General features: G+C 40.5%; 1 protein-coding gene across 2 annotated transcripts; it reads right to left on the reverse strand.

Moving 5' to 3' along the window:
• Positions 1-1,595: 1,595 nt before the first annotated feature.
• si:ch211-225b11.1 (uncharacterized protein LOC561694 homolog) lies at positions 1,596-13,766 on the reverse strand. Of its 2 annotated transcripts, none has more exons than XM_061768395.1 (13): positions 13,165-13,766; positions 12,464-12,598; positions 8,880-9,090; positions 7,056-7,188; positions 6,785-6,919; positions 6,455-6,558; positions 6,177-6,301; positions 5,661-5,773; positions 5,405-5,545; positions 5,213-5,291; positions 4,959-5,059; positions 4,642-4,809; positions 1,596-3,078 (listed from the first exon to the last, which is right to left on the reverse strand). In XM_061768395.1, the coding sequence occupies exons 1-13, from the start codon at positions 13,409-13,411 to the stop codon at positions 3,016-3,018; spliced, it is 1,755 nt and encodes a 584-aa protein (XP_061624379.1). In that variant the 5' UTR covers positions 13,412-13,766; the 3' UTR covers positions 1,596-3,015. The 2 variants fall into 2 exon arrangements, with proteins under 2 accessions (XP_061624379.1, XP_061624377.1); XM_061768393.1 differs by having other exon boundaries at positions 5,213-5,312; positions 13,165-13,765.
• Between the last annotated feature and the right edge of the window lie 1,454 nt (positions 13,767-15,220).

Genomic DNA, 15,220 nt, shown 5'->3' on the forward strand with positions numbered 1-15,220 from the left:
TTGCTCACACAGTTCCGCAAATGCGAGACAAAAGCATGCTTGCCTTAAACTCCAAGTGAGTTTTTTTTCTGTGAAACGGACACAACGAATGTTAAAACAGCAAAACATGGGACTGAGTCTCACTGAAGCAGCAGCTCGACTCTGACGGAGCTTTTCTGACTGAGGACCACGGCCTCTGATTTGGAAGTGTTGATTCTCGTCCCAACAGCTTCACACTCGGGCTGCCAGAGTTGAAGATTGCGGCTTGATGAAGCCAATACAACCACGTCGGCTGCCATAAAGCAGAGACGTATGACTGAGCCCACCGAACCGGACCCCTTCAACGCCTCGGGCCGCGCCTGGAAAGCGTGTCCATTAAATTTACTACCAAGCAATGCAGACCAAGCTGACACCGGTCGTACAGCGACCGAACAGCCCGTATTAGGGGATGTGGTGCCCCATACTGCTGGAGCATCCCCCACAGGACTCATCGAGGGACACGGTCGAACACAAAGCACATGTAAATGGGTTGGGCCAAGTCTCATACATCCTCATGAGATATTAAGAGAAAAAAAAGAATAATTTTCTGTTCCCTAGTTGACAAAGTGCTGCAGAGGGGTCGTCGTGATGGACTCAACGTGCGCCAAACAGAATCGCTTCTCCGTATTATTTGCGGCACCAAAGCCGTGACTTGAAACTCGCAATAATATTTGCCCACGTACGCACACGCGCGAGCACGCAACGCCTGCGTTAATGAAAAGCGATAACGTTCTCTTTGTCTTCTTCACGGGGTATTAAAAGGACAAATAAACAAACGGAACATTTTCCCGCCGTAGCAGGAGTAAGTCAGTGACCCATACGGCTATGCAAGCCCTTCAATTGCCCATTCAGACTCACAATCACTTTCCCTCTGCCATGCATAACCATTTATTTACTGCCTCCTGGCCTGCGCTGTCTATGACTATTGATCTCACAGTGCTCCATGCTCTGATTTAGAGGCCATGATACGTTCTGCCGTGAGCCAAACAGGAAGGGACTATTGATTAACATGCAGCTCTGCAGCTAAGGGCGCTGCACTCCCCTATGACAATTCACCTAATTCACTTTCAAACCTCATGAGCGTCGCATTCACGTTTGTCCCTGCTCTCCTTTCGTTGCCCCAGCTGGGTCGTCCACTCTGACCACACAGGCAAAGCAGTGAAATCATCCACTCGCACTCCTACAATGCATACCAACTGATTCTCAATAGTTATGTGCCAGTGGTGTTTTCCTCAAAAACCCAAATTGAGTTACTCTATTGAGTGTGTGTGCAACGTGTGTGCTTGCCCAGCACAGTATTTCATAAATGTGTGTCTCAAAAGACACACGCACACACATTCAGAGACCAACTCTATTTTGCACAGTTGTATTCTGCTGCTATACTGCCACCAAGTGACGCCCACGGGCAAGGATACAAATGGCATGAGAGAAACTTTTTTTTTTTTTTTACTTTTTATTGACGAAGATGACAGCGTACATCAACTTCAGTATGATATTAGGAATGGTGGTATGAAATACAATACAAAATAAATGATTGAATAGACTAGGTTGCGTAAAATGGAATCTGCATAGCAAGGTCAATGTGGAAATGGAAATGGAATACGTTTTATTAAAAGGCATGTATGTATGCGTTGCACACGATCACGGCGCGTGCAATAAGGCAATGGTTGTACTACAGCACCCTCTGCTGGTAATATTAGTTACTTATGTGCCATAAACCATATATAGTACCTACGATATGGACCCAAACCTTAAAAATCCCTTAAATCAACAATGGTATAAATAATGTACAATATTGCAAAAATAAAACCACGAAATCTAAATATAAAAAAAAAATATTTAAAAAATATAATCATGAAAATGGCAATGCCCATTCACTTGGTCTATGATTATAGGGATTTAAAGCAAAAACAAATGACGAGAGACAACATGGGAGTATTGATCATGTAAGAAGATATCACTTTTGGATTTGGTGGGGACAATAGTGCAATTTGTCACAATTCAAGTACTTCCTTGACCAACACTTACAGTTGTGCTCGTAAGTTTACAAAAGACATTGATTTCATTTTTAAGGGGATTTCAATTAAACTACGTAGCTATTATAAACTAGAAGGCTTTCCAGTATAACACAATCATTTGGCAAAACATAGCAATAAAGAAAATAATGAAATGGTCCAAGTTCAGTCAGCAGTCGTTTTCCCCAAAATTGCCAATATTTCATAAATTCTGTTATGCAAACTTATAAGCACAATTGCACATGTCGTCTTCAGGACATAATGTTACACACACACAGTGAAGATACGTGTACTTACCGCCGTTCAAATGCCAGATTTTTGTGATATAAAAAAATAATAAAATAAAAAATTACATCACCAAGATAAATCATTTTGAAACTTTACCCCTTAATGTGACCTACCCTGAATACGTCAAATTATAAAAGAAATGTTTAGAGGGGAAGTAAAAACAAACAACGGAGATAATGCGGTTGCACAAGTGTGCACACCCGGTTATAACTAAAGACCTAGTGCTTTGAACTAACCAATCACATTCAAACTCATGTTCAATGGGAGTTAGCAAACACCTGTCACTATATAAAGTGCCTCTGATTAAGCCTAAAGTTTGGCTGTTCTCGTCGGCTTTTCCTGACATTTATTTTTGCTTTCGAGCCGAAGGCTTAAGGTTTGGTGCTAACACCGGTGTTGTCACTGGTGCTCTGAGTAAGCACTCAGTTTCTCTTCAGGCTCAGTAACACAATCTGGCTTTCCAAACAAAGGCTCTAACACATCTACTTTGACGTGCCAAGTTACACATTTCAGAATGAGTGAGGAGTTAAAAACTTGGGCTGATTATATAATACTTGTAATAAACCAGATGTATTGTATGCACCGTTGTAATGAGATGGCGTCGCAGTTCAGTTGTTTTTTTTCTTCCATTGTACATAGCATTTTCATTAAAACAACATATCAAAGTGTTGTGTTAAGGTGCGCTACTGCTCATTTATTCAGCCAGGGGATCCTCAACAGTCAGCTCTACTGTAGAAGTCACAGCTGTTTTCAGCCTCTGAAAAGTCGAAAGGAGAAGATTTAAAACCAATATTGAAAATGCTGCTAGAGCTCAAGCGCTTACATTGCTACCCGATTACAACATTAGATGCACCTACACGTTCTATCCATCCATCCATCCGTTTTCTAAACTGCTTGAGCTGGAGCCTATCCCAGCTGACCTGTGGCGAGAGGTTGCGTACGCACTGAACCGATCACCAGCAAATCTCACAGCCCCGAATAGATTTAAGATAATGAAGTCCCTTCAATTCACCTAACTTGGTTTTAGATTTTGTAAGCGTGGGGAGGAGCACCGGAAGAAATCCCACACAGGATGGCCAATACAAGAGCTGCGTTCAAAAAATGCTGCCTTAACAATGATAACTTAACATCCGGGGTTGCAGATGATCGCTCCATAATTTCTTATACATTCCTATTTGCAAGTTCAACTAGAATGCACAATGTACAATGAGGACAAGCCAGGTGTAACTGTTGCACTTCAGCTCTGTAGGTGGCGCTGATGCACATTACAAAGTGGCTGCCATTGCCAAAAAAAGTGATGAAAGGCAAAAAAAAAATATTGAAAAAATTGCCCAGTCTGTAAGAAACGCCAAACTTGCATGAGTTCTTTCTTGACCTATGGGCCAGCCCTCTACAAAGCTTTGTATAAAGGCTTGCGGAGGTAAGTTACGCATAGCTAGCTAGAGATGTAGTAACACAACAACATATTTGTTATGTTCATTCATGTCATCAAATTATTAGAAACAGCTACCAAAATGATGCAGCGCAGTTCTACGCCACCGCAAATTACAACCACACAAATAAATATCCATTTTCTTTACCGCTTCTCCTCACAGGGGTCGCGGGCGTGCTGGAGCCTATCCCAGCTATCTTCGGGCAGGAGGCGGGGTACACCCTGAACCGCTCGCCAGCCAATCGCAGGGCACATAGCATATTTATTATTATTTTGTAAAGGCCGACTTATTGATAGGGCTCATGTTGGATCTCACTAAAATGGGCAGGCGGTGTGCTAAATTGAATGGAATTTCTGCAATGAGAAATAAAACGAGTTTGTCTTTTGTTGTCAGGACCGAAGGGGGGGGGGGGGGGAAACACCACATCAGTGAGATCCAGATACAGTCCCACTGAAGTCACAACACTTTCACTTTTTTTGTGTATGTACAGAGCAGTTCCTAATATGGTGGGGGGGAAAAACAGTATGTGACGTTGTGGGCCTGAGTGTAAGAATGTCAATATTATTAAAACACTATGAAGGGGGGAAAACACAATGAAGACAATAATGAATGATGCTGATCTGATGTAAGTAAGCAAATAACACAGGAAATAGTCAAATTCCCATTACACTTATTATTGTGGCCGTTGCGGATGTATAGACATAAAAATGGATATAAGCTGCTGAAAAGAAGGTTTTAGCGAAAACATATCAGCGAGAGGGTTCCTGAGTGAGTTTAGCGAGTTTGCTTGCACTGAAAAGAGACAACAATCAGAAAAGGGTGCACAACTATTTTTTGCAATGTTCCCCCCCCCCCATGATGATCCCATACATCAGTCGCATACTCACCGAGAGAAATGAGCCTTTGTTGTTGTAGATCTCTTGTATGGCTCCAATGGGAATCCATATCAGAGAGACCAGTGAGATGACCCAGCCCACCCATTCGGCCCACAATGGGTACTTATACGTGCCATACTGAGCAGGAGCGTATTGGATAATACTGGAGACCAGTATGCACTACGGATGGAAAACAGCAGGGGACCATATTAAGCATTATTATTATGTACAGGTACGTTGGTTTGATAGATAGCCATAAGAATACATACAACACAATACGTATTCATACATATTGTAAAGAATGTCATCGTGTTTAAGGAGAACCTCACCAACACCAGCAAAGGGCAGAGGATGTACCAGCAGATGCGAAAGTAGATGTTCACAGGCTTTCCTAGCATCTTCTTGATCATATATGAGATGCGGCGGACCCCTAATGGAATTTGACAAGTTCCAATGTGATCATTCGCAAACCAAGAAATCTGTATTCCAAACTGTGTGCCGACAGCTTGTCGGTTTAACGCAGCTCCCGCAACAGTCCTACGATTTAACATTCACCGTACAGCGCTGTAAATGAGGATCTTACCAAAGAACCAGCAGACTGCTATAACCTCAAAGAAAGCCAAGAACATGAGGGACACCACAGCAGTGTAGTGGTCCATCAGCTGAAACACGTATATACCTCCCTGAGAAAAGTGTCACCAGTGGTACATTTGTAGCAGAACAGTCAAGGAGATCCGAAATCCGGCGAACGGCACGGTTCCGACACTTCATTTACCTTCGTAACATGTGGAAGTCCAAGAACAAAGCCGACAACGCAGACGATCAGCGCCAGCAGCTCTTCCCTCTTGAGAAAACGCAGAACTTGGGCTCTAAATTCATCTTTTATGAATGTCAAAGCCACCTCAACTGTGGCAAACTGCAGCAGAGAAGAAACATTCATTGTGTTACTTTCTGGTGGGGGGGGGGGGGGGGGTCTTTATCCTTGAGTGACAATGTTAAACACATGCCTGATTATCGTTGTGAGCACTTACCTGGCTGTCCAGACCGAGACAGAGCAGCATAAAGAAGAAGAAAGGTGCCCACAGCTGAAAGGCGGGCATGGTTGAGAGGGTTTCGGGGTACACAACAAACACGAGCCCAGGACCTAAAAATACAAATGGAAAAAAAAAAAAAAAAAAAAAGACAAATACAATCAAATACAGTTTGGCTACTTTTTGTTTGTATTAGAAATACAAATGTGAGGCATTTAACTATTTATGCCTTTAAATATTTCAATTGTGTAACGATGTTTATCTCTTTAAGCTTCCGTCTGTGACGTACTGTAAAGTGGGGGTGTAAATATATATTTTTGTAGAATTATAAATAGAATAATATAATTTGTTGACTCTTCGAGATCTATAGCCATTTTTTTTTCCAAACGGACTGTGCTAAAGGCACAATTTCATCATTTCAACAAAATCATAAAATTAAGCCGACACCACCAATGAAGACAGAAAAACGGACTTTCATGTGTTGATGGCTTTCGGAAACGTATCCTTTATGCCTACCGTCTGTTGATATGTTGTCCACCGGGAGATTATGTACGTGAGCCATGTAGCCAATAGCTGAGAAGATCACAAAGCCGGCCAGAATGCTTGTGAAGCAGTTGATGAACGATACGATCAAAGCATCTCTGCAAGTAAAGAGGAGTAGAAAGACCTCAGTGTGTTCGAACTGTATTAAAAACAGAAAACACAACTCACGCTCAAGCAGAGAATACACAATACCTCATTTAGATTGGAAGAAGTCAAACCAAATGGTTACAACTAATTAGGTTTTACGTTACCTCACGATGTTATTGTCGAACTTGTTGTAACTCGCCATCGAAATCATGGAACCAAAGGCGACTCCCAAGGAATTGAACACTTGGGCTGCTGCATTAACCCAAACCTGTGTGTGTGAGCCGATGGAAAACAAATTTAACAGATGGAAAAAACTAATATACTATTATTATTAGAATATACTGACTGTTCCACTTGCGGCTAGAGATTAGCGTAACCTTTTTATTCTTCTTTGGGAAATGATTTGCACACACAGCCAAGTTACAGACAGAAAGTCAGAAAACAATTTAAAGCGTTTTAATGACGCAGTCAAATTTACTGACAGAATAGTTCACCTTCACTGAGAAAAGTTTGCTCCAGACAGGCGTCACAAAGTACAGGATACCCTCCTTCGCACCAGGTAGCTGCATATTGTTGATGAGCAGGGCGAACAAGATGAAGTATGGAAATATAGCCGTGAAATAAACAACCTGCAGGATGGGAGCAGTGGGGAATGCATCAATAAAGTGACTCTGCTAAAAAAAATTTGTCACTGCTTCTGAGAATAACATTTCTTTGAACTTCTAAACAATGAGGCAGATTGATGTTTCGCATCCTGTTTCTAACCTTGCCAGTTGATTTGACTCCTTTAAAAATGCATAAATACACAACGATCCAGGCGAGCAAGAGACAGCCGAAGAGTTCCCACTGAAGACCACCAACATCTTCAATGCCACTTGTTTTCTCCAGAAGCCTGTGACTGAAAAAATACAAATGAGTCATTCTTCTTGAACATGGACCATAACAACGGGAAGAGTGGGAGGAGCCCGTTATTGTCTATCCGCGAAAACATATCCCAGGAAGCAGATTATTACGCTCCAAGGTTTTGAGGTCAAAAAGAAGTCCGGTTACAACCGGTGGCGGCTGGACAATAGAAGGTGCGACCGCTCAGCCGAGTCACCTTGAATTAAACAAAAAGAAATCTAAAATATATTTAAGCGGTATAGAAAACAGAAAAAAAACCTTTCCCCATTGACTCTCGTTCTAAGTTTGGTAAGTAAGGTAGGGTGTTGATTTTCAGCGCCCACGGAGGAATTCACCCTCCCACCATGGCGCTGACGTCACATCTGATTATTGCTGATGGACTTTCTCTGTAAGTCAGTCAAGCATTGGTTGCAAACTTGCTATTAGCTGTCTTTTTTTTGAAGAATTGAAGACTCTTAATTGTCCCGTGGGTATGAAGGTGAGTGCGAATGTTTGTTTGCTTATAAGTGCCCTGCGCACACACATTCATCCATCATCCGCCTGACCTTGGGTAAACTCCACCAGCCGCCATTATAACAATGTACTTTTTTGACTTTAGGGAGTATGGAATGAGGTCTTTTTGTGGTGTAGGTATGTCACTTTATACGTGTGTAAAGCAGAATTCGTAGTGCTTCACATTTTCCAGATTCAATGTTACAGCCTCAGTCCAAAATGAATTACATTTTCTTCAAAACTGTGCACACAACACCCTATAACTGAAAATGTATTAAAAATGAAAAACAAAGAATCAGTTGGCAGTACACGTCGAAGCAAAAACCAACACGTGGAATAAAGTCATAATCTGTAGACCTCTGAGATGGGATTGGGAAAGGTATAGAGACATTTGAATGTCGTAATGAGCACAACGGCCTTCATCATCCATAAATGAATCTTCCGAAAGTTGGCCATCCATCTAAACTGAGCAATTGGTGGAGAAGGGACTTAGAACCCAATGGTCACGCTGTCAGACCTTCTGCATTCCTCTGTGGAAAACAGAGAACCTTCCAGCAGGGGCAATCATTTTTGCAGCGATCTACTAAATAGGCCTGTCTGGTAGCGTGGCCTTGAAGAAGCCACTCCTTAGCACAAGGCGCATGACAGCCCGACCGGAATTGGCTCAAAGTTGAAGGATTCTCCCACCATGACAGAAAAAGAAATTGTCTGGTCTGATGAAGCAAAGATTGAAGACTTTGACGTTAATGCAAGAATAATGGAAGGGTTAGGGTTAGGGTTACCCTAACCCTAACCCCTAACCCAGTGCACAGAATATGGATGTGCACTGACACACCCCCATCCAACTCAATGGAATTTGAGCTGGATTGTGAATATAAATTTGCAAAACTTGTGGCAGGAGGTTCAAAAAGGTTTGACGACTGTCAAATGTGTATCAACAAAGTATTGCATTTTGGAATAAGGCTGTGACATAAGAAAATGTTTGCAATTGGCTGGCAACCAGTTCACAGGGTGTACCCCGCCTCCTGCCCGATCACGGCTGGGATAGGCTCCAGCACGCCCGCGACCCTAGTGAGGAGAAGCGGTAAAGAAAATGGATGGATGGATGGCATAACAAAATGTGTGTTGGGGGGGGGGGAATTGCGCCATAGGTAACTTGTCAAAACAAATGAAAATGCAATTAACGTGACTCACTCAAAGAACTGTTGGCTGGCCGACTGCTGATCTGTGGCGTTGCCCGGGAAACCACTGGAACAGGTCTCAAAGACATTCCAGCTGTTATTGCAAGACTTCCAAGGAGGTGATGCTCCAAAGGAGTTGAACAAGTAGAAAAGGGCCCAGCTCATGAGCACATTGTAGTAGGTGCAGAAGACGTAGGAGATAACCACTGTGCCGAGGCCAACACCTGCGGCGAAAGATCACTGTGAGAGACGGTACCGTAACAGTTGCCCAAAGTTGTCAGCTGAAGCCAAATATATCGCTAACGTACAGTGGAAATAAAACGTCTACATTGGATACATTTTACTTGTCAGAGTAGTTTCAATGCAACCTACTTTTTTTACTCCTGAAGATTTTTGTTCAGAAGATACACTGCTTTTTACCGTTACATCGAGCTACGTTCCGCTTGCTACTTTTAATTGTATCCATCTGTTATTGCTTGCTTGCGTGATCTATTTGTTTGAGTTTGTCAGACAGACTTGTGCTCAGACGTGACTCTGAGCCTATTGTGCTCTTCCGCGACTGTAAACATATACTTGCATTCTTGCGCAACCAAATGATCTCATTTTTACTTCCCATGTTGAAGATAATTCCGTTTTTAAATTGAGCTGTACAGGTTCTACGTTACATTATTGGTGGAAAAGGTTTTGAAATTATTTATCTTGGACTGATTTTATATATATATATATATATATATATATATATATATATATATATATAAACCAGTGCATCAACCCAAATCACAGTTGCAAGTCAAGTCAAGTCCATGCACTCGCTGTTGCACTTCTCTTTGTCAGTTTATTACCTCAGAGAGTGAGACATATCGCTCAGGTGGCAAAGGTGGGAACACTGACGTGCTATGCTATTGCCTCCTGTAATTAATTAAACATAAGTGTGGGTACTGATTCAAGAATTACCATTGAAATCACTCGTCAACATGGCAAAATGCACAGTTTCATGTGGAAATCATTCAAAAGAGTGTAGAGGAAAAAACTACCTGTTTTCTGGCCTCTGTTTAGCAAAGAGCATTAACTTGGGAGAAAGGAGTGATTAAACAAGTGAGGGGCCCATGTTTTGATCGGGTAGATAATCTTTGTCTTTAAAGAGAAACTATGGAGAAAAATCAGTTAGAATAATAAAGACAACATCATTCAAGTTCAAGGACTTTTGACAAGTTGTTGATGGTTGAGCTCTTGTGTGATTATATCACCCCAATTCCAATGAAGTTGGGACGTTGTGATAAACATGAATAAAAAACAAGAATACAATGATTTGCAAATCATGTTCAACCTATATTTAATTGAATACACTACAAAGACAAGATATTTAATGTTCAAACTGATCAACCTGATTGTTTTTAGCAAATAATCCTTTTATGGCTGCAACACGTTCCAAAAAAGCTGCGACAGGCTCATGTTTACCACTGTGTTACATCACCTTTTCTTTTAACAACATTCAATAAATCACAACGCTTTTTACAAGTCGGCGCATGCCGCCGTAAAATTGGGAGATGCTTGCATTTACTATTATGCATCTGGAACTTGACGTGTATTATTTCTTCAATCAAGTTGAGGTCAATAACCTCTGTGAAATTACCTTTAGCCAAGCAAGTTCTCATCCATCAACATGATAGAACAATCGATTATATACAGGAAATAAAAGGACTTGATTCAAGGAAACTAGAAATCAATTCAAGAAAGCAAAAAAAAAACAACAAAAGAAAAACACTGTGGCTGTCATTTAAAGAGAACATTATCATAAACAGTGATTGGACGGATGAGTCAGTTTAAGTGACAATGGATAAACTCTTGTTTTTCTCACTCCTTTACCAAACAAGGTTTTTCCACAATGCCAACACTAAATTCTGATGTAATTACTGTTCACAAATGATGTAAACTTTGTTTGCATGTATGGACTAATCAGTTGCTTTCAGCATGTTCGGTGAGGATTTTGTTTCAACAAGGAACAACTGCTTGCTACTCGCTATGGGTGAACTTGTACCAGCTGAGTGATTCAAAGGATCACGCTTGTATGCCCTACAATGTTTCAATTTTATTTGCACCCTCTTGTGGGTAAAAAAATGCCGCACGCTCCTGGAGTGTGTGACCACAATATATTTTCAGGTAGTCAAAATTTAAGACTGGATGGGTAGATTGTTTTGAATAGATTCTGAATATATTATTGATATATATATATATATTTTTTTTTTTTTTACATGACGTGGCATACATACATTTACAGTCGCAAGAAAACATATTGGAAGCCTATGGAATTATCTTTACACAGTACACTGGTCATCAAACGTAACCTGATCTTTATCCACCGTAAGTCACAACAACAGACAAACACAATCTCCTTTTACTAATATCACAAAATCTTATTGGTTGAGAAACAGGAGTGCAGAGCAGCTTAGTTAAAGACACATTTTACATCCAGGCGCCCAACATTGTAAAGTATTTTTCTCAATGTATGTCCCCTTTAAAGGTCCTATGTAAATGCAATAGCTCAAATTTCTCAATAGATCACATTTTTTGAAGTGAGGCTACATTCACACGTTGTTGGCAATTTAAAAACTGCAAACTCTTAACTTCAGTAGCAATTCTCAAGTAAATTGTACCGTGACCAAGTGAGACACATTACAGCCAAAAACTCAACTTCTGTTTTTTGCAGCTCCTTGTGAATGTGGAATTTTTATTTTTTTTAAATCGCCTGTCTGTCAAACTTTTTCAAAATGCAAATAATAAAAACTGTGTACAAATTCAAGTGGTTTTTTTTTTGTTTTTTTTTTGCTGTTTTGTAGCTTTTTTGCTGCATTTTCCAAAAGAAGGACAGCAGAGTTGGATTCAGATAGAAAAACCTAACAAACTAAAAGCAGTAAGACATCATTAAATGTGTACAGCTAATGAAGATGTTATAATTGTTTTCCTATGAGCAACATTGTTACAAACAGTGTTGCCACAGTTACCTTGAAAAAGTAACTTGGTTACTTTACTGATTACTTGATTTCAAAAGTAGCTAAGTTAGAAAAAAAAGTAACTCTTTAGTTACTTTCAGCAGCTGTCAAGTGGCCAAAATGTCACTTATCCACAGTAGGAAAAAAAAAGCATTACTTGGTAATGTATGCCACATAAGTTGCAGAATGATGTCATCAACATGAACAAATAACTTAAACGCGAGTGTAGTTGAAGCCAAATTAAATGAGCAACATGCCAAATAGCCATCTAAATATAAACAAGCACACCATTCTCAGTACACTTCTTTAAAGACTATAGATAGATAGACACATTCAAAGGCAACAGTACATCGCTCCAACAGAGACATAGTAGATGAGTTGCAGCAACTTTCGGAACATACAGCACTGGTCAATGACAGAACATGACACTTGGTGAAACACAATCCATTGCTGTCACCTCCTAATAAGGTTCTCTTTGACAGCAATGGACTGGGCTCACAGGATAAGCAGAGAAGTAAACGGATGGATGAATTTTAACAGAGAAAAATGTCCATGTCGTAAGAAGGCTGAACTGAAGGACTGAAAGTCCATCCAATGAGTAACTTACCTTTTAACAGAGGGCAGACTTTGGCAAGGGCGTGCACTGGCCCGAGATGGGTGAACTGGCCAATGGCAAACTCCATGAGAAGCAGCGGGATGCCACACGAGAATAACATGATGAGATAGGGGACCAAAAAAGCTCCTGAAACAGGGGGAATGGACAGAAGAACAAAATATGACGGCTGATATTTATGGTATTATGGTATCACTATTTATGGTAGTCAGGAACGACTACCATAAATAGTGTGAAGCTGTCTTACGCAATGCATGTTGAAGCCTGTTGACTTGAAGTCCCGCTCTTTTTTTTTTTTTTTTTTTTAGATAATAATGTATGCATTTGGCCAAAACGCACTATATCAGCTTTATTGAGTCAAGGACTGAAATATTTTTTCCAATAATTAATTAAAAAAATACAACCATTCTAGGTTTCATGTTTTGAGTCCACTTTGGTGTCATTTTTGTACTTAAATAAGCAGTTTGTTAAAACACAGCCCGAAGGTCGGGTGAATTTTGTTGAATGAAAACAAAGTCAAGCCCGAAAACCTCAAATGGATTTTGATTATTATTGTTGAGGTACAGGTACACGTTATTAAGAAACATATCCTCGTTGTGGCTCGATCAGGTTCAGATACTTTCGAGTACAAAAAATAAATAATAATAATTTTGTATGAACGATGCAGTAAATTTGTATCATCAAGCGTACTGAACCTCCGCCGCTGCTGTAGCACAGGTAAGGGAACCTCCAGACGTTGCCCAGGCCGACAGCGTAGCCCACCGTGGCCAGAATGAACTCCAGCCGCCCGCTCCATGTGGGTCTCCCCACATCCGTCACCCCGGGGGGCACTCGGACATCCGAGGTTAGCAAAACTGTCGTTTTCTCCTCACTCATAGTCGAGCCGGCTGCCCAGTGCTGAGCTGATGAGAATGAATTATTGTATGGAAACGAAAAATGCATGCTTTTGTCAAGCGAGCGATCTCGACCAAGAGCCTAATTTCAAAATAAAAGATCACATATGGGAATTACATGGTCAATCGACAGCACTTAACGGCTTGTGCTTTTGTTCTGAAAACACTGATTTGGGGCCGGAAGTTTAAACTCCACCTTCCTTCGTTAAATTGCAGTCGAAGCTTTTATAACCCACGAGGAGCATTGGGGGCGAAAAAACGGAATATCATAGACATATACACACAGCTTTGAGCGCTGTATTAACTTATACGATGCCGTCATATTGGATGTGGAAAAGTGAAGTTGCCATTCATTTGATGCTCGGAGATGTAGCAACCGTTTTACATTCAGCGCTCGATCTCATGGAATTACTTTTCACAGGTAAGATTGAAAAATAATTTTGATTGTATTTGGCCATTGTGACATCATTTTATGAATAGAATTTAATTAGCTGACTTTGTAGCTAAATCTAGTATCGTAACCAATGGAGGTTTTCAATCTCATCGAATGGCAATGACATTTGGAGTCCCTCAAGGGTCAGTTCTTGGACGCCTCCTGTTCACCGTGTATATGCTACCCTTAGTTCAAAAATTTCGGAACCTTAATGTTGACTATCATAGTTATGCAAATAACACACATATATATCTACCAGTGTCTCCAGATGACCACAGTTCAATTGAGGTTTTGTGTCACTGTCTAAAGCAAATAAATAACTGGATGGACCAACACTTCCTCCAATTAAACCACAACAAAAACAAGGTCATTGTTTTTGGCAGTAAGTAAAAGAGGTTTGCTGTTAATGAATACCTGGAGTCACTCTCTTTAAAAACCAAAGACCAAGTCCGAAACCTTGGTTTGCTGATAGATTCTGACCTGACTTACAGTAGTCATCTCAAATAAATGACTAAAACAGCCTTCTACCAGCTGAAGAACATACCCAAAGTGGAGGCTTGCATGTGCCAAGCAGAACAGGAGAAGCTCATCCATGCTTTTATCTCAAGTACACTTGACTATTGTAATGGTCTTCTGACTGGACTCCCCCAAAAGAGCATTAAACACCTGCAACTCATTCAGAACGCTGCAGCTCGGGTTCTGACCAGAACAAAAAGGTCAGAACATATTATTCCAATTCTACAGTCTCTACACTAGCTGCCATTCAGCTTTTGAATAGACTTTAAAGTTCTGCTATTGGTCTGTAAATTATTGAATGAATTAGGTCCTGAATATATGAAACAAATGCTAGTGGAATATAAACCCAGAAGGGCTCTGAGATCGACAGACTCAAGTCAAATAGTGGAGCACAGAGTCCAGCGCAAACAGGGTGAAGCAGCATTTAGCTATTATGCTGGACACAAATGGAATAAGTTGCCAACAGAAGTCAAGTCAACACCAAGTGTCAATGTTTTTAAATCCAAGTTAATAAAAAATAGAATATCCACTTTTAAATGATCTTTCTTGCACTGTACATTTCTTATGTTTACTTTTTGGGATGAAAACAACATCCAAACCAAGGAAATCGTTCTTAACCTAATTTCCCCAAAGTAACTACAGTGCTCACGTTGTTGTTAGTTGTTTAGCTAACTTTAAACTCGTACTACAGGTAGGTTTGTCAAAGGGCCGATAGGAAGCAGCTATCACAACGGAAGGCTTTTCAGCTTCTCCGTCTCCAGATTGAAATTGTTTCTACTGTAGTTAAACTGATATACATTTACTGAATTTAAAACAATTAATCAAAATCAGTTATTATCCACACAAATTAAATAGTTAATATTCATATTTCAATATTTAATCCTCACAGTTACAGTGTTAGTGGTAAAC

Source organism: Phyllopteryx taeniolatus, chromosome 3, assembly GCF_024500385.1.
Source record: "Phyllopteryx taeniolatus isolate TA_2022b chromosome 3, UOR_Ptae_1.2, whole genome shotgun sequence".
NCBI classification, from domain to species: domain Eukaryota; kingdom Metazoa; phylum Chordata; class Actinopteri; order Syngnathiformes; family Syngnathidae; genus Phyllopteryx; species Phyllopteryx taeniolatus.

Excerpts from the sequence above, each read along its gene's own strand:
- si:ch211-225b11.1 (XM_061768393.1), bottom strand. The coding sequence starts at position 13,411 with ATGCATTTTTCGTTTCCATACAATAATTCATTCTCATCAGCTCAGCAC. Across the intron at positions 12,599-13,164 it reads GTGCTACAGCAGCGGCGGAG|GAGCTTTTTTGGTCCCCTAT; the intron begins GTTCAGTACGCT and ends CCCCTGTTTCAG. Across the intron at positions 5,546-5,660 it reads GTCTCGGTCTGGACAGCCAG|TTTGCCACAGTTGAGGTGGC; the intron begins GTAAGTGCTCAC and ends TCTCTGCTGCAG.